The sequence below is a fragment of the Ambystoma mexicanum genome, chromosome 11 (assembly GCF_040938575.1).
Source record: "Ambystoma mexicanum isolate Mex_15411 chromosome 11, UKY_AmexF1_1, whole genome shotgun sequence".
Taxonomy (NCBI): domain Eukaryota; kingdom Metazoa; phylum Chordata; class Amphibia; order Caudata; family Ambystomatidae; genus Ambystoma; species Ambystoma mexicanum.
The window spans coordinates 171962091-171985141 of record NC_090934.1 but is presented as its reverse complement, the minus strand read 5'-3'; the positions used below and the strand labels follow the sequence as shown (position 1 = coordinate 171985141).

At 48.0% G+C, this 23051-nt stretch overlaps 1 protein-coding gene across 1 annotated transcript in view; it reads right to left on the bottom strand.

Moving 5' to 3' along the window:
- Window positions 1-8629, bottom strand: part of LOC138503179 (glutathione S-transferase 3, mitochondrial-like) — a 91948-nt gene extending 83319 nt beyond the window's left edge. Inside the window, exon 1 of the mRNA XM_069622726.1 lies at window positions 8411-8629. Coding sequence (XP_069478827.1) covers window positions 8411-8536 — 126 coding nt within the window. The 5' untranslated portion in view covers window positions 8537-8629. The remainder of the gene's footprint in view (window positions 1-8410) is intronic.
- Between the last annotated feature and the right edge of the window lie 14422 nt (window positions 8630-23051).

The window sequence follows — 23051 nt, the reverse complement described above, 5'->3', positions numbered from 1 at the left end:
CCTTGCACCCGCCTCGAGAGTCCACTCCGCCTCCTCGAGTCCAGCACCCTCCACCCAGAGACCGCTCCACCCTGCCTGAGTCCGCCTCACCAACAACATTCCCTGTGCGCCACCCAAACAGGATGAACGAGTGCACCGGCAACTCCTCCCAGCCAGCACTAGTTCCTGTGATTGGGAACTGACCTGCAGGGTCCTTTTTATTTTTTTATTTTTAAAAACGGACGGCTGCGGAGGTGTCCCCCGCAGCCCCCGCTCTATATACCATAAAGTATAGTGAGCGGGGCAATGCGGGGGACACCCCCGCAGCCCCCTTTTTTTTTTTCTTCCACGGACGGCTGCAGGGGTGTCCCCCGCAGCCCCCGCTCACTATACCATAAAGTACTGGAACTGCTGGTGACCCGCTGGAAGGTTGGGCACCCTGGGCCCCGCTGTTGTCCCGCTTGACCCCTCTGCATCTGATCTCACCAGGTGGTGTGCAAAGGCGCTTCGACCCATTTGAATAGTTGGCCCAACTATTCATGGCACCTTCATCTTAACGTGCTCCTGGGGCAACCAGTGAAACACCTTGCGCAGGACATTTGCTCTGAAACTGCCGCCATTTCGAGTGGACACTTGAAACTTGGTAGATCGTAAGCTCTGTGTTCATGGCACTCTCAACAAATTTTCCTACACTTGGCATTCCCAGGTCTGGAATAAATAGAGAGCGCCCAAACCCCAAGTGAACACGGTCACGGTGTCGCCCAGCCAGGGTGACAAACTTTGCAGGTGCCTTGCTGCTGTGCCCCTCTTTGCTCTGAATCCTGATGCAGTGAAACTGGCCCGATTCCTTCACCAGGAGCGGCAAAATACCCACCGTCGTGCCACAGAATGATCGCTGCATCTCAGCCACTGAAAGCTGCAGAGCCACACAATTGCCACATTTGAACCTGCAACCGAAGTCAACTCGACTGCCAAAGTTTGGTCCGGAGTGCGCCAGGGGTCAGTGAGTACTTGCAACACTTACCGGTGGCCCCTAGCGCATCCATCCATTTTTCTTTCCTGCACAAGTGTCCCCTGAGGGCCACTCACCGTTCCACAGGTAGCCTGAGCTACCGCCCTATTCCCAACTCCTTGAACCTGTTCTGGCCTTTTGGGGAGAGCCTCCTGGAATAGTGGGAACCTATTCATCATCGCCTCTCCCACCTTCCCGAGCTGCTACAGCCCCTGCAAGAGACCCCGTTTTCGCTCCTCTGCACCATCACGTGCATTAGCACCTGAAATTACTTTTGGGCATTAGGCTCCACTCTTCGTAGGGACTGACTGCCTCTTAGTTAAGGATTGATGAATAACTGCCTAAAGACTATTTGCACTGCTTGCTCCCTTTCCTCCTCGGTTGTGGACCCATTCTGTGCACTAGCTCTTTGGGCCACTTGGTATTGTATATACATATGTACAGTAGTGTTGTATTGGTCTGAAGTATTACTGTTGATAATAGCTTTGTGTTGGATTTCAAAGGCCTTGAATAAATGTTTATGTATTTTTAATATATACACGCCTGACTGGGAGCGATTTTTAGTGTCCTTTACTGTGTGTGCTAATTGTGGTCTTTCAGTCACCCTCGCCCCTGCCGAGACCTAGTCTTGACTTCCGCAAATGCTACCTTGATTGGTCTGGCTTGTCTAGACGGTTACCCTGTTCCAGGAAACCGGCTGGCCTTCTGAACCTCTGCCCACCAGGTCAGAGTTCAGAAATCCATCTCAACACCCCCTACCCCTTATATGCACTTTCCCACAACCCCCCTATATTATTTGCTCTTCCTGGAGCAGCACCAGCCACACACGTTCTCCCCGTTTTCCAGGGGTTGTTGGCATGCTGCCAGCCTTAGGGGGCGCACAAGCACTTGTGTGAGCAGCAACCCTCATTCCTGTTCCCACCACCGCCGCATCTGGGCACTGGTTGCAGAGTGTTATCACAGAGAACGTCCACCGGACAGAGAGAGTACTACTACATCCCACCAATCTTTCTTTTCTCCCATCTTCACCAGATGTTTGAGTGGAAGTGGAGGACAATGGGAGTCAAAAGGCATCGGCGGTCGCAAACCATTGCGTAGTTTCTGCATAGTTTCCAGGGACAGAGTGCTCCTCCTTGATGTATGACGGAACTTGAGGATGTGCGCACTCCTCTTCAGAGCAGCATGTTTGAATGCTCATGTGCAGTGGCACAGCCGGATCAATTCCTCTTGGCTGGGTCTCCTGCTCTTGTCCCTGTCCCCGGAATTGGAGTAATATTTACCCTTGTGGACACAGAATGGCAGGCAACGTATGCTCTCCGTTCAGGCGGTACATGGGGCATTGCATGCATACAGAAGATGTAGGGACTACTAGGATCGGTAGCCTGCCGTTTCCCTTTGTGTCCTGCCCTTTGTGTCCTGCCCTTTTTCCTTGGTAGTACAAAGCTTGCTTCGCTGTTGCGGCCAGGGCAAAGAGGGTAGAAGGCTATATGCATCGTTTTTAATTGTCCGACCTGAAGCGCTATTGCTATTCACCACCCAGTGTCACTTAGACTTCTGCTCAGGGCTCAGCACCCTGTGGTTGTCCTGTGTTCTGGTGTGAAATGTGTCTCCCTGCTGCTCTGAAGTGGCCGCCACTTTCTGTTTGGGATCTGTACTTACAGATACATGGAGGTCACAGTTTGCCCCAAAGAATTTTCATTCACCATTTTCACGATGGAGATCTCTTTTCTTCTATGTTAACAGCTCCCATGCTGAGGACAATCAACAGTTCCTGAGTGCCAGGTTCCCTGGTCAGCTGGAGAACACCGTTTTATTTTATTTTTTTTACTCACTCAGCACCTGGAGACAATGAACTAGACAATAGTGGGGATGCTGTAGCGCAGCTCTCCTTCAGTCAGGGGCTTCAGGCTAGGCAGCTTGACAGCAGCATGAACTGTCCTTCGTGCTCAGAGGTTTTCCGTTTGTCGCACGCACACAAAGCATAGGTAGCTACGCAACTTCTCTTCCCTTCCCTTCCTGCTTTTGTTCAAGCCACCTCACCACTGATGGGCCCGTGTTCCATCAGAGCCATTTACATTTTATTTTCCTTTAGTGCGCCAGCATGGAGCACATCATTTCTGTCACCGTTGGTTGGCCCAGGCTCTTCAGGGGGCCATGGAAAATTCTATCTTCACAACGCTATCATGGAGCGATTCAACTATTCACACCAGCGGGTCCAGGATTGATGTTTGAAGAGCAGGACCTCTCCTCCCTGAGCTTCAACACCAGAAAGTACTTTACTTCTACTTGCTCCAACTGCAACTCAATATTCGCATTCTCTTCCACGGCAGACACCGCCACTCTTCTGCACTCGACTGACAGCCCCTAACAATAACGTCTCCTCGTCGCTATTGTTATGGGGCCCCACTATTGGCATCAGGCCGGACCCTTAGGTGCTATGGACAGGAGCACCTTGGTTGGAGGCCCACTTGGTTGGAGGCCCAGTGCCTCAGGCGGCTGCCAACATGTCGGGGAACATCCGGCCTTAGGTAGGGGCAGGGCAGACCGTACCATCTCGCGCGGACCCTGGCTACCGTACTGGCAAGAGGGCACCATGGCCTGCAGGCCCATGCTTACAAGGTGTGGGCCTGCAGGCCTAAATGAGACACAGACTCGGTCATTCCCTTATGGAGTCTGCAGCAGGTGCCTGCAGTTGCTCCTTCGTGGCCCATCTTAAAAGGGCAATGCACTTGGGAGGGCCACACACCATAGTGAATGGATTCCCTACTATTTTTCCAAGAGAGGATACTTCCTCTATAGGTTAAACATGGGAGAGGACTCGCCCATAAAAGAAATACAGTTGCAGCTGGGGTATTCATAAATTGCTTACTTTTAAACAACCATCAATGAACCATTAAAGTTTCCTTTCTGACAGGGACAGTGAGAAAATGGCAGCGAGCACGAGATTGCGCTGCGGTCACATTTCACAAGCTGAACGGAGCGGTAGAACGTGAGGAGAAGTTCGAGGGGCGGAGGCGTCGAAGGAACGCGACACCTCGAGTATGCAATGCTTTCACCATATAGAATAGGAACTGCATCCAGCCAGGACAAGTTGGGCCGGAGGGCAGCAAGGGTGGAGGCAGAGGGTTGAAGAAAGGGAGGAGCGGGGCAAAAACCTGCTGGTAAGCATAGGCGCGTGTCCCTCACAAAAGGATTTTATTTCAGAAGGGTATTAAAAAAGGTAAAGGTTTATAAACAGAAGCCAAAAGGGCCCCGTTTTGACGGCTAAATTTTTTCCCCCACATTAAAAGCGGATCTCATTGAGCTACCAAAGGCAAACATTCAGTAATGTTATCAGAACACATTTCTGCATGATGAAATTCAGATGAGTATGTGCATGTTTGTTGTGAAACCGGACTGATTTTTGGTATTCAGTGGGTTGACAAACTGGTACTAAAGTCCAGAGATTGCCACGGGCAGACGACAAAAGGCAGCCACGGGAGGTTGAAGAAAAAACAAATAGAAGGTACAGATTTTATAACAGCAAGAAATTCCAACAACTGGTGCAAGAAGCAAAAGGACAGAGAAATGAAAATCAAATAGACCCATAAAGATAAGGGATGGAATGGCCCAAGTCCTAGGCCTCAGTGCAAAGGTCTCTGCCTTGCGGAAAAAGATTGTCTGAAGGGGCTAGGGTTGAGGGTGAAAGCAACACACTAGGCTTGCCGTCCACAGAAGCTTGCACGCCATACACTGCAACCCCGCACTGAATATAGCGAGATGCAGCAAGAGGGTTGGTTTACTCATGGGGGGATGGGCACTGTGTCCCATCATGGCCGTTCCTACTTGACTCTTTCTCCTGGTAGGTCCAGCACCCTTTAATGTGTACCATCTCTCTGCCAGTTCCTGGCCTACTCATGAGCACATGCAGCCCACTCCCGGTCAAAAGTGACAAGTCAAAGCAGCAACTCATTAATACAGGCAGCATATTTTAATGAGCTAGGATAAAGCACCTAGTACTGCGAGAGCTGATGAAAAATAAAGAAATGCACTTTACTTTCATTTAAAGTAAAGATATAACTTCTTTAAATACCACTGGGGGTGACACTAATGAATGCACCAACAATATACAATCCTTGGCCCAATTCGGGCCCGCATAAATTGTTTGGAGGGGTGGGGGGTTACATCCAAGAAACACTGATAGGAACATTTAAAAAGAGTGTCAAATACAAAGTGTATTCATACTACATGTGTAGCGTTTATTGTGCCATTATATATACTTACCTTTATTCTCACAGCATTTATTCTGACAGCAGACTGTCACGCAAACAGGGAACTTTTAGAATGTTGGTACAAGGCAGGGTTGGAAATTGAAGGGAGCTGGGAGCTATTGATCTCTGGCTTGTAGCCAAGAAGAACCTGGTTAGTTTATAGCTACTTTTGTGTCCCCTGGCCAACTGATGTCGAACAAATACACCTATGCAATTTTAAGTCTGTGCATTGGGAGCAATCCATAAACAAACATTAGGACATCTATACAACATTGAATGCATAAGATATCATATATAATGGACACAATGATAAGTCTGCCTCTTACACAGAAGTTAAGATGTGCGGACCTCTATGTACTGGCTCCTCGTTCCTCAGTGGTAGCTCCTAGTCCCGATTAATGCTGGATACCGAGGAGCTGCTTTTAGCTTCATCTTAATTTCAATCCATTAGGGGCAAACAGACTGGTCACCAGTGACCAGGGACAGTGGAGTGGCCGCATGTCAGAAGCAGCAGGGACAGAGAAGAAAACTATTAAGGCAGTTGAAGAAATACAGAACTAAGTAAGGAGAAAGCAGTATGCGCTATCCTAGGTTGCTGTGGCCTCATAAGCCACCCCAGGACTAGGTAGGCTGCCGGAGCAGAGCATGTGCAGAAGAAGCCTCAAGGTCCAGACCGTAACGTCAGGGCTGCCCAGTGAGATCCGAAAAGTCCAGGCTGCGTGGGCTAAGGAAACTGGATGTAGATAAGTAGAAGGGGGTGGGATGGCAAGAGCGGACGAGCGGTGCCTAGAGCCAGTGCAAAGAAGTGCACCCACCCATGAGAAATCAGGACACGCGCAGTAGCCCACCCACCCCCCGGCGGTGTGGATGTAGCAAAGATAGGGCTTAGGGAAGAAGCCACCGAGCATCAAGATAAGGGAACAAGTGCTTTGCGCTGCCCAAATAGGCAAGTGGCTGGGCAATTGTGGCAGGGTATCAGCGAGCACACCCAAAGACGAGAAGCTGTGGAGCAGCCGACACGGAGAAACATTGCCATGCGGTCTGGTGGGCGCAGGTGTTGCACAGCTGGAAGGAAGGAATCAACCAGCCATGGGGCCAGACAGGGCAGGTTTGGAGCATTGGCATGCCCCACTCAAGAGAGGCAACATCCACACAGAGTTCTCCTATCGCAGGCCAGCCCAATGACAGTGCCATTCGGACACATTGTGTCGAGCTGAGGCAGGTCCACCACTCTGAGCGCCCACCTCATTATGAATCAGAGCCACAGAGGAAACTGGGTAGACTACGACAGAGGATATTGGCCTTCAGGCAGCACCCCCAAGCACTAACGATTTGTGTTTAGGAAGACCGTAAAAGCCACCCACATCAGAGCGGGGCAAGAGAGCCATTACTGAGACAAACAATGACAGTGGTAAGAATTGGAAGGGCAGAGACTTCTGCATCTCAGGGGCACATGAATGCTTATTGTTGACTTACAATCTAAGTTTTGTTTGGCTGTCACTCGGGGGCCCAAGGTATAATGGCCCATTTCAACTGATAAGATTGGCATTACCACATTTCTATTGATTCAGTGTAGTATTTTCCTTTAATACTGAATAATAGAGTCTTTGCACTGCGTGATATTATGTACCATCAAGTAACTTTTTTTGTACCGTAGAAGACATTTTCCGAGAAGCTAAACCAGACACACCCATAAACAGAGGTACTGAGTGACTTGCAAATTTGAAACATTGGCATCACCAACTACTGCTCCTATACATAACAGCAGGGTTTGAAATTGCTGGGAGCTATTTGGATCCTGATAAGGAGAGCCTAGTTAGCTTAAATACCGACGGTTACCAAGAGCTACTTTTGACTCCATAGGCAAACTAGTGCCTTACAAACATGAATTTGTGACATTAACATTGAGCATTTTAGAACGTTAAAAAAATAATCATAGCCACGTGTAATCTGTTGATGTTGTTATCAGCCATCTGGTCACTCTAGTTATGCGCCTTTGCACCCCACCCCCACCCAGCTTTTTCTATAAACAGAGTTCCTTTGTGCATGTTTTCTGATGGAGATGCTCACTAAATTAATCCATGGTTTGAAATAAAGATTCAATTAGTAAAAGCTAAAACCAGCTCCTGGGTGTCAACCATCACCCAGCAGGCAAAAATGACTGCTGGGGAGCCAGGAGCGAGTACACTGCAAATATAACTTCAACATGAGATGCACACTTTAACTTTTTGCACATTCTGCATGATCATATGTGTCCTAATTATTGCCCAAACATCAAAGATTTCTAAATCTATAATTCACTAGAATGGCGTCATACCAGTGACCTATGGAAAAGAGTAAACAGGCTTAGATCCATGAATTATGGATTTTCCACCAATGAGAAGTGAAAGATGATATATATATATATATTTTTTTTTTTAAATCAGAGTACATATATTTGTATGGTCCTAAAATACAACCCTAAAAAGTTCTAGCAACATTTTCATTTAGGGCCGGGGGATAGGCAAGCGGCAACATTCTTGTTTTGGAAGCAAAACAACACAGAGAAGCATGGGCTCCAAACCTGGTCACATGGACTCCAGCATGAAGCACCAAATAATGGTTAACATGTTTTTTAGCATAATTCACTGGTTAGCATCACATCACGAGAACCTACATAAGGGGAAACATAACAAATCTAGCCGCACTTCTAAGTAAATCCACAGTAGACGTAATACGCCACATACATCTTCAAAAACGCCCTATGCCCGAGTGAAGACTTGCAACTAAATGTCACAACATTATTTACTAATTAGTTTTGGTACTTCTTATCCTTCCGTACACATAGTACTAACAAAAAATTGAATTATTGTGCATTTGTAAAAAAAAAAAAAAAGGGGGGGAATAAAGCACACCTAGAACAGCGATCCACATTTTTGAAAAAACCGCCTATTGTCATAGAGCCTCATCCAGTGCCACCACGTTGTAAAGATCCCTTAAGCAAAGTGTCTGTTTTAGCTTTGCAATGCATACAGAAATACAAAGGGTGATAATAGGAATGGTAAAACATTGTAAACAAATTAAATAACACTAACATGATACTGGGACTAAAACAAACGTGGTAAAGAAAAAAATGTGCCCTAAAAAAAAAAGCGTGGGATTTAACAAATCTATGACAAAAATACTGTACCTTGACATCATATTTCTTTCTCCCCTGCCCGACCTTATACGTCAGGTAGAACACCATAAACTGGCTATAACAAAACGTAAAGATAACATAAGCAAAATTATCGGGCACTATGTCTCGGATTGACATCTTGTCGACACAGCTTCTCCAGCTCTGCAGGTACCTGCAACTGAGTTCAAGCAAGCACACACTGACACACCCCTTCTTCGCGCAGGAGAGGAGAGGGCGTACCACTGAAACAGACGTGGGACTACATAAACCGGGTCGGGCGGTTAAGATTGGCCTTCTGCCATCTTTTGCTGGAATGTTTCCTACCAGAGAGTACAATGCATGTAAACCTGTGTGGAAAAAAAGGTAGACATTTTAAATATAATTTAAACTAGAGAATCATACATATACACTTGAAAGTGTTCATAAGGTGTATATGAAAATGGTTCCTAAAGAGTACCCAAGTAAATACTTTTCAATCACAAGGACTGTTTTTAATATGGTACAGATAATTGAATAGAAATGTGTTGCTAGTGTATATTATTTAGTGACAAAGCACCTTATTCTCTTTTTCGCTGCTATCTGGTTAACTGCAAATGCTGCGTTCCAAGATGGCGGCGAACTTAATCTACACAAAGGCAATGACTTATGAAACGCTTCTCTTTAGGTTTGTAAAATGATAGGGGAGCGACAGAGTAGTTGCACAACCCTCCAGGGAGCATGGATGGAATCGGATAGTAAGCAAAACACGCAGCTGTAAAGCAAATAGGTCTGGTTTAGTAATTGTTTGTGTTGTGTAATGTAAACACGTTTATTTCTTGTGGCCACAAACAGTGCCAAATAAATGTAGTTGTAGAGCCATCATTGTGTGTACTCTTTATTGTAACATCAGCAATGAGCCACAGGGCTCGTGCTGAGTCACATGTTTGGGGTCATGCGTGAGCATGTGACACACACTAATGAAGGTGAATTCTGGTCGGCAGTTGGAGCAGCAACCTGTATCTGCGTGTCCATTGCCACCAAGCGTTGTGTATTAACTAGGTGTCTACCAGGCTGCCCTGCCCGACAAAGCATCCTCACACGGTGGGGCGGAGACACAGGGCATCTAACATCTGGTGACGATGTGGGTTCGCTGCGCACTGCTGCCGGCCTCCTGGCTCCCGCCTCGGGAAGCCCGGTCCCGCACGGGCAGCCTCAGCAGGACATTAATAAAAATGCTCCATCCTGGGGGAACGCAGCGGTGCGTAGAGGACGCTGCCTCGTGGCTGCACATCTTCCGCCTGGGGGAGAAGAGCGGCGTGGCCTTCGCCGCCGCAGAGTAAGATTAGTCTCTTGCCTGGGGTAGAGACGGGCAGGTTTTTCAGCATCATGGAAAATATCTCCCGGCTTGGGGAGAGACATCGGCCCGTACACCGCCATTATATTGAAAATATCTTCCTCCTGCTGAGCCAGGCAGAGCCCAAGCCGGTCCAGGAACGCCCATGGATGGCTGAACCAGACGCGTGGAGGCACCGGCAGTGGACGGAAGCGAGGCGCAGCAGACAGGGAAGCATAAATGCCAACCCTCCCGATTTAGGCGGGAGACTCCCGATTTTGAGGTGAAAAATATTGCTATTTTTCACAGTCTCCCGCCTAAAATAACTGTAGCTCCAATGCATTCCTATGGGGAAATATGTGTTTCCTGATTTCCCTGTGGAAATCTCCCTCCCAGGTGTGTCTGAATGTTGGCATGTATGGGGAAGGCCAAAGACTGGACAGAGGAAGTCCCCGCTCCAGAGGCAGAGGAAAAGGGAAGAAAAAGCCTAGAGGGAAGAAGGGCAATTAAAAGAAGGAAGTGGAGAGGAGCATGAGCAGTGACAGACTAGGACGCAACACCCCAGCCATGCCACCAAAGGAAGAGAACGGGACGCAGAACAGAGGGCGGCTCTCCCGGGCTACAAGGAAAAGGCCCATGCAGGGGAAGGAGGAGTTCTGCTCTAACAAGAAGGTGATGTGCAAGGAACAGGAAGACGCTGAGGTGGCAGTCATCGAGGATGAGGAAGGCGATGAGGACACAGCAGTCCAGGAGGAGTTGGCGAGACTTCACCAAGAGCTAACCCTCTTCGACCAGGCACAGATACCCAGAGGTGGACCCATCGTAGAGTGGCAGATGGAGGAGGTTGACCAGACCACGGAAGAGCAAGCAGAAGCCAGCGGCACCGATGATGACGAGATGGGAGCACCTGAAGGGTGGAAGCTGTCCTGAAAAGGGGTATTTCTTCCCAGGGACCAGCCCTTACTAGCATAAATTACCCAATTCAGCCCAAATTACAGGTCCTATCGTGCCAAGCAATGAACTCATGCTAGTGAAATGACACCTTCAGTATAAATGTAGCATTTATTAGACATATAGCATAATATCACAGAACAGTAAATTTAGCAGCAATGTGGAGTTCAAGTTAGAGAAGATTACAAAGCCGATTAGAGAGATCACAAAACTTAGAGAGACACAGTCTTATGCCTCTTTGATGGTATAATTAATCAACGCTGGAGACCCTGGTCATCTCAAGCTAACTGCTGCCAGCCCCGCTCAGATAATAGCACTACAAGGTGCCGCAAAGAGCCTGTTCCGGGCACACACTCGGTCTGTGGATGAATCTCCCGCCCAGTTCTAGGGGCCCGCACCTTTTGTGCTCTCGTGCCGTCAATCAACATGACGCACAGTTCCAGAACCTTTGTTGTGCAAAAAATAGGTTTGCCCATTGAAAAACCCATCTCAGTAAATTTCCAATGTGCTCCCTTCTCTGTCCCCTCACTACTTGGAGCCCATCTGCAAAAGCACAGGAATGTCTTATCAGTGTGTGTGCAAGGCCGTACCAGGCCTTCTCAGAGAAAGAGGATTTGTTTACGAAGCCATGCAGAGCTACAGTTGCAAAGACAGAATATTCTAAGAGAAGCTGAAATCAATTTAACCCCTAGTGAGCAAGCGTTACCAGGCCTGCACTCTACTAGCTGTGTCTATAGTGCTTCAAAGATTGGCTATCTAAGCGCTATATAGGTGCTATAATGCTCCAAACACTCCAATACAAGTCTCTATTAGCTACTAAACTGGGGCCTCCGCCCTGCCTGTCTATGCACAAGGCATAATGTAACCTTCCACCCCTACTAGACCTGCATATTCCTTGTAGCTCACTAATGCGTAATGGAGGCGCTACCACCTTACTTTCAGCATTTAGCACATACTTTGAATAAGCTACTGGTTTTAGCACTTAATGCAGCCATATAAGGCCCTAATATGGAAATATGGCACGTTGTATCTCATGACAGAAGCCTGGGTAACGTATTAACTGGGACCCAGAGTAAAACCCCACTTGATCCACAGATCATAGCAGAAACATTGCAAGCATGGCGATATCACTGTTCACCTTGAATGTCAAAAGCCTGAAAGACAGGAACAGACAGGCCAGCACAATGAGCTTTCTGACAGCCCAGAACTGCGATGTGTGCGTCGCTCAGGAGTGCGGAATATCGTATGACCGGTCGTACAAACAACTCGATGCAGAGTGGAGTCACGAGCCATCTTTTTGTTCTGGGGGGAATGACTGCAAGTCCTCGGGTGTGGCCATTCTTGTGAAAGGAAGGCAGCTCATGGTTGAATCAGTGCTCAAGCAGGTGAACGGCAGCGTGCTGACCGTCGATGGCTCATAGGCAGGCAAACCGATCAGACTGATCAACGTGTATGCCCCTGAGCAAGAATGAACGGTTGGAAGTTCTTGTGAACCTGAGGCTGCTGCTCGCCACCTCCAGGACCATCCTGATGGGGGGTGACTTTAACTGCACCTTAGTGGAGGATGTACGTACAGGCCCCATCTCTGCAAGAATGGATGCAATGTCCAGGCTGCTCGGGGAGATGGTTGGGGAGTCTTCCCTGAGAGATGTCAATGGGGGTATAGGGGTGGACCCCAGAAACTCCTCCTGGAGCCACCCTGATGGCTCTGTGCGCTCCAGGATTGACTTCATCTTCACCTCGCCGACGATAAGCCCAGTTCAGAGCTCCATTGTTGTTGTCCACTTCACAGACCACAGAGCAATCAGCTTCAAGCGGGAGCTTTCAGGAATGTTCCCAGCTGCTCTAGGTTCCCGGAAACTGAATTGCACGCTGTTGGAAAGTGAGGAGATGAAGGCAAAGCTCAGAGGGGCATACGCAGGGCAGAGGAGCATGAGGGACTGCTTTCAATCCACGGGGGTTTGGTGGGACTGGGTCAAGACCCAGATCCGGAGCTTCTTCCAGGATGTAAGCAGAGCTGCTGCATGGGAAAAGAAGAGGACATTCATGGAACTGCAAAGCAGATCGCAGGGACTGTTTGAACTCGAGCTCCGAGGCTGGGACTTGAAGGACGACCTGGAGAAAACCAGGAAAGGGTTGGCAGAACACTTTCAGACAGAATCCAGGAAAGTTATGTTACGTTCTAGGGTCGAGCGACTTGAAAGGGATGAGAAGTGCAACTCGTTCTTCTTCAAGAAGCTACACTCCACTGCCACACCCTTAGGGGAACTCCGCGACCCCGAGGGAAACCTCCAAGGTGGGAAAGAGGAAGTCATGAAGGTCGACACTGACTTCTACGGCAGTCTCTACTCGCCTAAGGTGTCGGAGAGAGACCAGGAAGATGCGTTCCTCGCTGGGATCTCAAAGACTCTGAGCCCGGAGTTGAGAGTGTGCCTCAACGCTCCCTTCACCTGAGCGGAGCTGCACCAGGCGGCCATGTCCTTCAAGCAGGGCAAGACCCGGGGCTGTGATGGGCTCCCAATGGAACTGTATGTCGAACTGTGGGACCTGATCGAACCGGACCTGCTCATGCTGTACGAAGAGATGGCTGAAAGGGGAAGCATGCAGCAGTCCCTGATAGAGGGCACTATCGCACTCTTGTACAAGCAGAAAGGAGACCGGGAGGACCTGAAGAACTGGAGGCCCATCTCGCTCCTGAACGCGGACTACAAGATCCTGGTGAAGTGATGGTGAACTGGCTGAAGAAGGTGATCGGGAAGAGAGTCCACCCGGACCAGTCCTGCAGGATACCCGGTCACCAGATCGCAGACAGCCTGGTCCTGATCAGGGACACGATTGAATACGTCAAGGACCGGAGGGTCTGAGCGGCTCTGGCCAGCCTGGATCGGGACAAGGCGTTTGACCGGGTCTCCAATAGGTTCATGGACTGAGTCTTTGCGGCACTGGGACTGGGGGACATCTTCTCTGACAAGGTAATGTACAGAGACATCTTCAGCAGCGCCATGGTCAACGGTTGGAAGACCACCTCCTTCCCAGTGGAGTCAGGGGTCCGACAAGGTTGCCCACTATCACCCCTTCTGTTTGTTTGAGTCATAGAACTCCTGGTGGAACACATCAGTTGGAATGAGGACATCAGAGGGGCCTAGGTGCCAGGAAATGACGGCAAGGGAGAGGTGAAGTGCTCCCTCTACATGGACGACATCTCTGTCTTCTGCACTGATGGAGGCTCTGTGAAGGACCTGGTGAGGATGTGTGAGGACTTCGACACGGCTTTAGGAGCCAAGATCAACTGCACAAAGTCAGAGGCCATGCTCTTCAGAGACTGGAACCCTGCACACGACCAGCTGCCCTTCCCCATCAGACCGGTCCACATGAAGATCCTGGGAGTGTGGCTAGGCTACGAAGGTGCTCCAGCGAAGACTAGGGACGAGCGTGTGACGAAGGCCAAGCAGAATCTGGGACTCTGGAGCCTGTGAAAGCTAACCATCGAGGGGAAGAGGCTGGCCTTGAGGAACAACATGCTACCGGTGCTGCAATATGTGGCGCAAGTGTGACCCATGCAGAAGAGGATGGCAAGGACCATCACCTGGATGGTGTTCTACTTCATCTGGAACTCCAAGATGGACAGATGGTAATGCTTACCTGATCTCTGCATGAGCGCTCCAAACTTCTACCCTCTGTAATCCCGAAATGATCTCTTCCCACTGCAGCAGATGAGGGTACTGTAGAAAATGGAGACTCCGATTAGTTTGTGATTAGTCTTCAATTCCTTATTCCGCCCCCTTAACCTTCTACACAACAGTACTAGAGCCTTGTGCATGAAGTTTTCTGTGCTCACCTGTGGCTTATATTAAATGAGCTCTCCATCCTGCAGATTGGCAGGGATGCATGTCCTGAAGAGTGCTCCTGTGCTGTTGCAAAATTGAATGTCCTAGACAGGTCCTTAGGAAGCATGTAAAAACTGGTCCAAAGGGAAAAGGAAAAACCCCACTATGATGCGTCTCAAGAGGGTATTTTAGGAAACCCCAGGAGGGATTAACTGGTGAAGAAGGCTGGCAGTTGCACTAAGGTTGGGATATTTGTTGCGTGGACTTTAACCTGGTCTTTACTGTCTCTCTTTGTGGTTTTTTGCAGGTGAAGATACGTGGAACGTTTGTGGCTAATGCAGGAGTTTGTGAGGAGCCACATACTTCAAGGTAAGTTAAATGTTAATGCAGAAAATGGGAAGAAAACAATGTGTGCGGATGCGAGGAGAGTGTCCACAACAGTGATTAGCTCAGGGATGATTTACGGCTCGTAGAAGCAGTGAGTTCCCCTGGAATGGTAATCATGTGTAACAATGATGCTGCCACACGTGAAACATGAATGCGTAGCAGTTTTAAAAGTCTTTGTAAAACTTCTACGACCCTTCAACTAAATGAAGCAAACAGTAAGTAACCCAGTGCCACGTAACATCATTCAATGAAAGTTTTTACGAAACAGAGTTGCGGCACGTAACAAACAATTCTCCTTTGTATGCTTATTCGTACGAACTTGGTAAACAATGAATCTTCGTACCTTCTTCTTCTTGCTTCTCAGGATTGAAGGAAAAATGGAGATCTGCAGCGGAGATCAGGTCAATAGAACGTGGAAGAGCAATGGAATTCAAATCGGGAACAGAGACTCAGCTGCGCAGTGAAAAGGCAGCATGGGAAGCAGGTAAGAACCTCTGAAAGACTGTTCTTCTGTTAATTGAAAAAATACTGTTCATCAGAACGAGCAGAGGGAAACAGAGCTCTGACTTGTGCTTGGGGTATAAACACGGTATAAGGAATATTTCCGATGGACAAAAAATAAGATTCTGGAACGTAAAGCCGCAGTAAGCGTTGCACTGCATTGAGCAGAAAACAACGCAAAGCGCAGGCTTTCCATTGGGCGTGGTTTATAAGGGCAGCCACGCTCAATGCCTAGCAAGACACCATCAGAAAGTCAGCAGCCAGCTGCACGGCCATCTTAAGGTACCAAGAAGCCATAGCAAACCATTAGGGCGATACTGTGGAATGTCTTAACCTCTGTGCCCACCAGGAATGCCAGGCTAGTGACCAAGCAGCACCTAAACTGGGAACTTTAATTCCCCTGATACAACGGTGAGAGGCATTATTAGGCTTTCTTGTCGTTGTGATCATGACACAGATTTAAGAGGGACACGATGTACAAGGAGCATGTGAAAGGAGGTATGGGAGGTATGGGAGTGCCGGACATCCCCACAATCCTGAGAGGCTTCTTCACCTGCAACTGCGTGAGGATCACGCTGAAGAGCAGCGACGAGAGTCACGTGGGATTCCTGATGACCCGCTTCTTCCTCTTCCTGGTGTGACGAAGACTGGGGTGGGCACAGTGGAACACCAGGATCCCATACAACTGGACGGCACCTTGGTACTTACCAGAAGCAGAGAGGTTTGTGAGGGACTTCCAGCTGGAGGCGGAAGTGCCAGACCAGTGGAAGACAGGGGCCATCTACGCACGCCCCCATCCATGAGAGAGACGTATGCAAGCAGATCGGTGCCCTACCCGCAGCGACTGCAGAGCGTGTGTGAGAGCACATCCCATCGAAGATGCTGACAAACAAGCACAAAGACATCGCCTGCATGGCCTTTTGGGGTGTCTGCCAGTGCAAGCCTTCATGTACGCCAGAGAACTGAACCTCTTCAGAAACTGCCTAAAGTGATGCACAGCAGACAAGCCAGAGTACCACCTCTTCTGGGACTGCGCCAGAGACCTGATGAGGGACCTGTCCACAGAGCTGGGTGACCTGACCCCTACAACAAACTTTGCTGCTGAGTCAGTGTTGTACAGTTTGTTCCCAGGGACCCACGCACAGCGAGTTATCCAGGCCTGCTGGAGAATCCTGTGCTGCCTTAAAGATGTGCTCCTCTTTTCTAGGAACCGCTTGGTGGTGGGGAAGAAGGAAAGTTCGACTGAATCCTGCCAATGGATGACCCACAGCCTCCTGAAGGAGTACGAGATCATCGACGGGCCGGACGACGACAGCGACGACTGCGACGACGACGAGTGAGAAATGTGCACTTACATTACATGTTTTTATGCTTTTTCTTCCAGAAACTACACTGGCGTCAGCAAAGGAGGAAAGCCTGACCGGAGCCTGCCAGCAGATGTTCCACAACATCCCGAAGGGCCCAGCAGTGGAGCCGAAGGTGACAGGGTCACGGAGGGGTGAGTAATGTACACTTTCACAACGGTCTGTGTGCCTTCTCTTCAAGACCCCACCGAAAGGTAGCGAAGAAAGAAACATTGACCGCAATTGCGGCAGTAAAATGAGGATGCGTAAGTAATGTACACCTAACCTAACATGACCTTTTTCCTTTTCAGAGGCAAAAGATTAACGGAGTAATGCTTGTACACATGTTGTCAAGACTATTCTTGAAGACTGATGAATAAAGTGGGCAATTCTGAAAGTGACGATTTACCATATCTGAACGGAATGATGACCGCAGGCAAAAAAATTATTAACAATGGGTCTACCAGGCCACCCTCCCGACAAGGCATCTTCACATGGTGGGGGCCGGAGACCCAGGCCCCTTGACATCTGGCGACAAGGTGGGATCGCCACGCACTCCTGCTGGGGGAGCCCGGTCCCACGTGACAATGTTCCCGCCTGGAGGAACGCAGCGGTGTGGAGAGGCCTGCTGCCTCATGGCTGCACATCTCCCTCCTGGGGGAGAAGAGCAGTGTTACCTTCGCCGCCGCAGAGTAAGATTAGTCTCCCGCCTGGGGGAGAGACACAGGCACGTTCTCCACCAGAATATAGAAAATATCTCCTGCCTGGGGGGAGAGACATCGGCAAGTATGCCACCCTCATATGGAAAACATCTCCTGCTAGTGTGTGGGGGGGTGAAAGCATTGCATTCATCGAAATCGAAAAAAATAACTTACCACAATCCGAGCTCCCTCAGAAGGAGCAAAGAAGCAGCCCGCGCCGCTCTACGAAATGTAGCACGTGCCACAGCAAATGAAAATAGCTCTCCCGGGTGGGGTGTCTTGAAAAGGGGTGTTTCTTCCCAGGGACCAGCCCTTGAGAGCATAAATTACCCAATTCAGCCCAAATTACAGGTCCTATCGTGCCAAGCAGTGAACTCATGCTAGTGAAATGACACAGTCAGTATAAATGTAGCATTTATTAGACAAAAAGCATAATACCACAGAACAGTAAATTTAGCAGCAATGTGGTAGAAGAGTACAAAACTCATTAGAGGAATCACAAAACTCAGAGAAACACAAAACTTAGAGAAACACAGTTTTACGCCCCTTGAGATGGTATCATTAATCAGCGCTGGAGACCCTGGTCATCTTAAGCTAACTGCTGCCAGCCCCGCTCAGATGACAACGCTGCAAGGTGCCGCAGAGCCTGTTCCGGACACTCGCTCTTGCTTGAGTCCACGGATCGATCTCCCGCCCAGTTCTGGGTGCGCCCACCTTTTGTGCTCTTGTGCAGTCAATCAACATGACGCACAGTTCCAGAACCTTCATCGTGCAAAAAATAGGTTTGCCCATGGAAAAACCCAACTCTCTGAGATGCTCCCTGCTCCTAGCCCTTCCTACTTGGAGCCCATCTGCGAAAGCACAGGACTTTCTTATCAGTGTGTGTGCAAGGCCGTACCAGGCCTTCTCAGGGAAAGAGGATTTGTTTATGAAGCCATGCAGAGCTACAGTTGCAAAGGCAGAATATTCTAAGAGAAGCTGAAATCAATTAACCCCTAGTGAACAAGCTCTACCAGGCCTGCACTCATAGCTTAGTGTCCATAGCGCTTCAAAGATTGGCTATCTAAGCGCTAAATAGGTGCCATAATGCTCCAAACACTCCAATACAAGTTTCTATTAGCTACTACACTGGGGCCTCCGCCCTGCCTGTCTATGCACAATGCATAATGTGATCTACCACCCCTACTAGGCCTGCATATTCCTTGTAGCTCACTAATGCGTAATGGAGGCTCTACCACACATCACTTTCAGCATTTAGCACATACTTTGAATAAAGTATTGGGTTCAGCTGCTAATGCAGTCATCTAAAGCCCTAATTGGCAAATTTGGCACTTTGTATTTCATGACATTCCACCCCTTTTCAAAGTGTGGGTGACAATGCTGGCCAATATCCATCAACTTTGTATGTAGTGCAGTGATAAATGAGGTAGTTAAAAACCTTGGGGTTTTGCAAGAGGTTTAAGCAAACTATCTTCTAGCAGTTAATAAAAACCCTACCTAAACAAAAATGTATACAAAGTAAACAGGGATGTTTACCCTAGCCAAAACCTGCCTACACAAAAATACCTAATAAATTACCCTATAACTGATCATCAGTAAATAAGCAGCATGTGGTTAAAATATCAAAGCAATCTGGTGTAGTCTAATTTATAATGCACTATTATGTATGGTTACCAACTCTAAACCTGGCATCCTTCCACTCTAAGGGTCTACCCACCCCCCTGATCCCAGGGCATACAAACGTGACTATGGGCTGTGTGATTAGACGCTTCCCCCATGTTAGTGGAACCCAACCAAAAAGCATCTAATTTCATGAGCAAGATGAACACATGGCCACCAGGTCTTCCAAATAAAAACAACTCTACTGATTTGCATCAAAACTCAATATTGCACTAGCAATCAGAAGAACAACTTTAATGAATTACTCTAAATATCTACAATCAAATGTAACTCTTTGCATCAGTGTGCTGGAGACAGCCATCCCCACAGAAACATGAAACTTGTTGGTTTGCAAAAACCGTGTCAGAAAGTGTGTCATAAGTCAGTCATTGTATAATTTACCCACCTTAAGGCTGTAAAAGTAATCTCGTGTTTCAAATGTTATCATCTCAAATTAGAGCTCATATACTTGGCAGCATTTCTTCGAATCAAGAACCTTAACATACGCACAGCTAACTTTGATGTGCGCACTCATTTTATCTCAAAATATAGTACTCTCCTGCTCGCATAACCCTGCTTCCCCCACAATTCATAAACACTCTCTCAGCTACGTACAACGTAGTAATTTTCTAAAAAAAAAACTCTGCTTTAGCATTTCAGTTGGAAGAGCAAAACATTTTGTTTTTCACAGATTCATCTTAAAATGCATTTAAAAACCATTTTTCCCCCCACCATATTGGTATTCAAGTGCTGTTTCCCACAGCGGTTTATGGTGCATGATGTCACAGTCCAAAACCCATTATGGTTGCTTTGTCCACAGTCCTTTATACAAGAAAGGTAAAACATATCAACCAGGTTAAAACCATCAACTGAATCATTTGAATGTGCAGCATCAAGTGTCTGATAAAATGCCAAGTCTGCACTGTGACAGTTCTGTAAAAGTTATTACTCTGTTGAGCACTTCTCGCAGGTTGTAGTACACACGTCAGTTGCATTGAGTGCGGTGCAGGAAGTGTTCAGTGTTTACCAGGCACCCTGCAGTGACCCGTTTTCTCTGAGAATGCGTCTGCTTGACTGATCAGTAGTACCCGAAAATTGCACACATCTACCCCACTCATGGCACGCTACTGTCTTGGTTTTATTGCCTAGGCAAAATACAAACAGAAATGTTAAGATTTCATCAAAAGTACAATATCAGTGTTATCCACCCCTTCCCTTAACACTTCCCCCGCCTTCAGAAGTCTCATCAGGTAACTACACACTTTATCACTTGTCACCCTTCTGCGTGTTACTGGGGGCTTATTTGCTTTCAAACATGCGGGGTGTAACTGCCTAATCACAAACTCATTTGTGCAATGCGAACATAGTTGGTTAATGGTACCTCAGACTGATCTGTGATTTTACAAAAGCAATATAATAAGTACCCAGATCGCACTTCTCAATAGATCAGTGCTTTTCTCTGTCACCAAAGCGATCACGAATGCCAGGCGCCAACCGCCAACTTGCTGCCAGTGTTTTATGATCTTGATTTAGGTTGCCCTGCTGGCATCACTCCATTTTCAGAGGTAAAGTCTTTTAGTCCAATACCGCCTGCAGTTGCACAGGCAGTTTTGTTTATTTATTTCCAGTACTCCATACAGCCAGTGTCTTTAAAGCCTCTGGTTTTCCACTTGTCAGTTTCCCAAAGGGTGTCTGCTAATTTCTTGGGCCACCCCTTGAGAGCGATAGTCTGAGTCATTTTCTTTATTTGCTTCAACACATCATTCATTCATGCACTAAGCCGTGAGGCTTCTGGATCATGGCTAATGTGCAGTGTTCATGTTACACTCCAGAGCACCATTCTGCATGTTGTCTCTTGCAAAATGGCTACCTTTGTCAGTTTTGCTTCCACCTGGAACGCCATAATGTCTTTGTCAGTTTCTCCAGCCCTGGCAATGTAGCTTGCATTTTGCTGGCTGTGTTTTTTTTTCTTCACTTTTCACTTCTCAAAGCGCCTAGAGGTTTCTTCTCCAGTGCACAGCGCTTTACTTCACTTCACATGGGGCACTGGGATGCAGCTTGCATGGCAATGTCTCTTGAAATGGGCATCTGTCTTTTCTTAGCCCATTCACAGGTTCACAGTTTCCCCAAATGTTCAGATGCGCGATGCGCCCAGCCTGCCAATTACATGCAGCATTTTCTTTTTTTCTCCAGTGTCACTGGGCGAATCCTTTGCCATCCGATCAGCTCTGTTAATGCATGCCAGTGTCAGAAAGCATGAGTGCATCGGCCTGCGCCAGGTAAATTGTGTTCTTTTTGACCTTCTCACTCACGGCAATTACTGCTCACCGTTCAGTTTCAGCATTCTGGCTTGCACCCCCACCTCTTTCTTTGCTCATTGACAGTGTCTCTCACAGGGGATGGAATGCAGGAATGCAACTGCCAGCCATTAAATTATCTTTCCTCGTGCATGGCAGCGCCGTGCGCAAATCAAGCCTGTTTCTTCGCTCTGGTGCGACTTTAAATGGAGGCCCTCGTTTCAGACAGTTCATCCAAATTTACTGCCAGCTTCTGTGCGCTGTTGAAAACACCACTTTACTGGACAGGAGCGGAATATTGTGCTTTTCCGCCTTCCTCACACAGTCATTTCACGCAGCCAGCCCATGACAGGAATGTCTGTGCAAGTTATCTTCAAGCCGCAAGCTCTGCACAGCAAGCCGACACGAACTCTCATTTTCAAAAGAGCCACTTTTTTTTGTCATCAGATTCAACTCAATGTAATTCTGCCAAGTGTTTTCAGCCTGACAAGACGCGACCAGAGTAGTGGGTTGCCACGCCCCGACCGCCGGGAGGAGAAGAAACATAAGCCTCCCGGTTGCAGCCCTGTTGCAAACCACTAGACCGCTGAAGCGGTACAAAAGGACGCTGTGATGGAACATTCAATGGCAGCGAAAGCGACATTGATTCCAAAGGCACCAGCAAGGTCGGCGCTTTACACCAGGATGGTGAGGAGGTCCCGTGGGATTAGACGCAGTATTTGTCCTTCAAAAGGGAGAACCTTTTAAAGTTGCCAGAGCAGGTAATGGCTTATTGTCATATAAAATCATATAAGATCTCTGGCTCTGGGCACAAACGCCATAAAACCTGAACAAGCCTAACAACTGAAAGACCATTCAAGGTATTTCAGGATAAAAGTCCTACATAATCCCATAGGTATAATGGAATGAAATGTAGAAATATTGCCTTAAGTACACTGTCTTCTTCTGTAACCACCAATTCTAAGGGTTCATCCTTAATTGACTCTAAGGGAAATCAATCTACCCTTAAAACTAAGTACTTACTAAAAAGAACAAACTTTGTTGTTGGGGACTACAAGACCCATAATCCCATAGGTACTGGGACGAGGAAGAGAGCTGAAGAGTCATGCCGTAGTAGCAGTTAGGCAATTAAGTCTAATGGCCACACCATAATCCAAAAGTTGTCCGCCTCGCATTGCTGACCCATCACACCTGGATGTACCCATTGCCTGGTGGCAGCAGTGTTGCTAGCCGCAGTGTCTCTGACCACAGGAGTTGTGTGTCCATTGATATACACATGTTCTAAGAACAGTTGAGTATTGTTGGCAAGTGGAACCTCTTCTGGAGATCTGGTACCGTTCCCACTCAATGTAACCAGTCCACATTCAGCCACACCTTGGCCTAGTGGGAAATCCTCCTCTAGGAGGCCCATACTAATGATGGCCTCTTCCATGAGTTCAACATTCACTATGGCTTACTTGGGTAAGCCCTTGCATGCAGGATCCCCTTTCCTATAGCCCAGCTCCTTACACATGAAACAACCTTTTGGTTGTGAGAACGCAGGTGTCCCACTGTTTAGAGGTGCCTGCGCGCTGCTTTTCTGAGTGCACTGCTGAACTAGAGTTGTGGGATTTCCCTTAGTGCTTTTGGGGACCGGACTTAGAAGAGGAGTGGGTGCGACCTTTGTCCTTCCAAT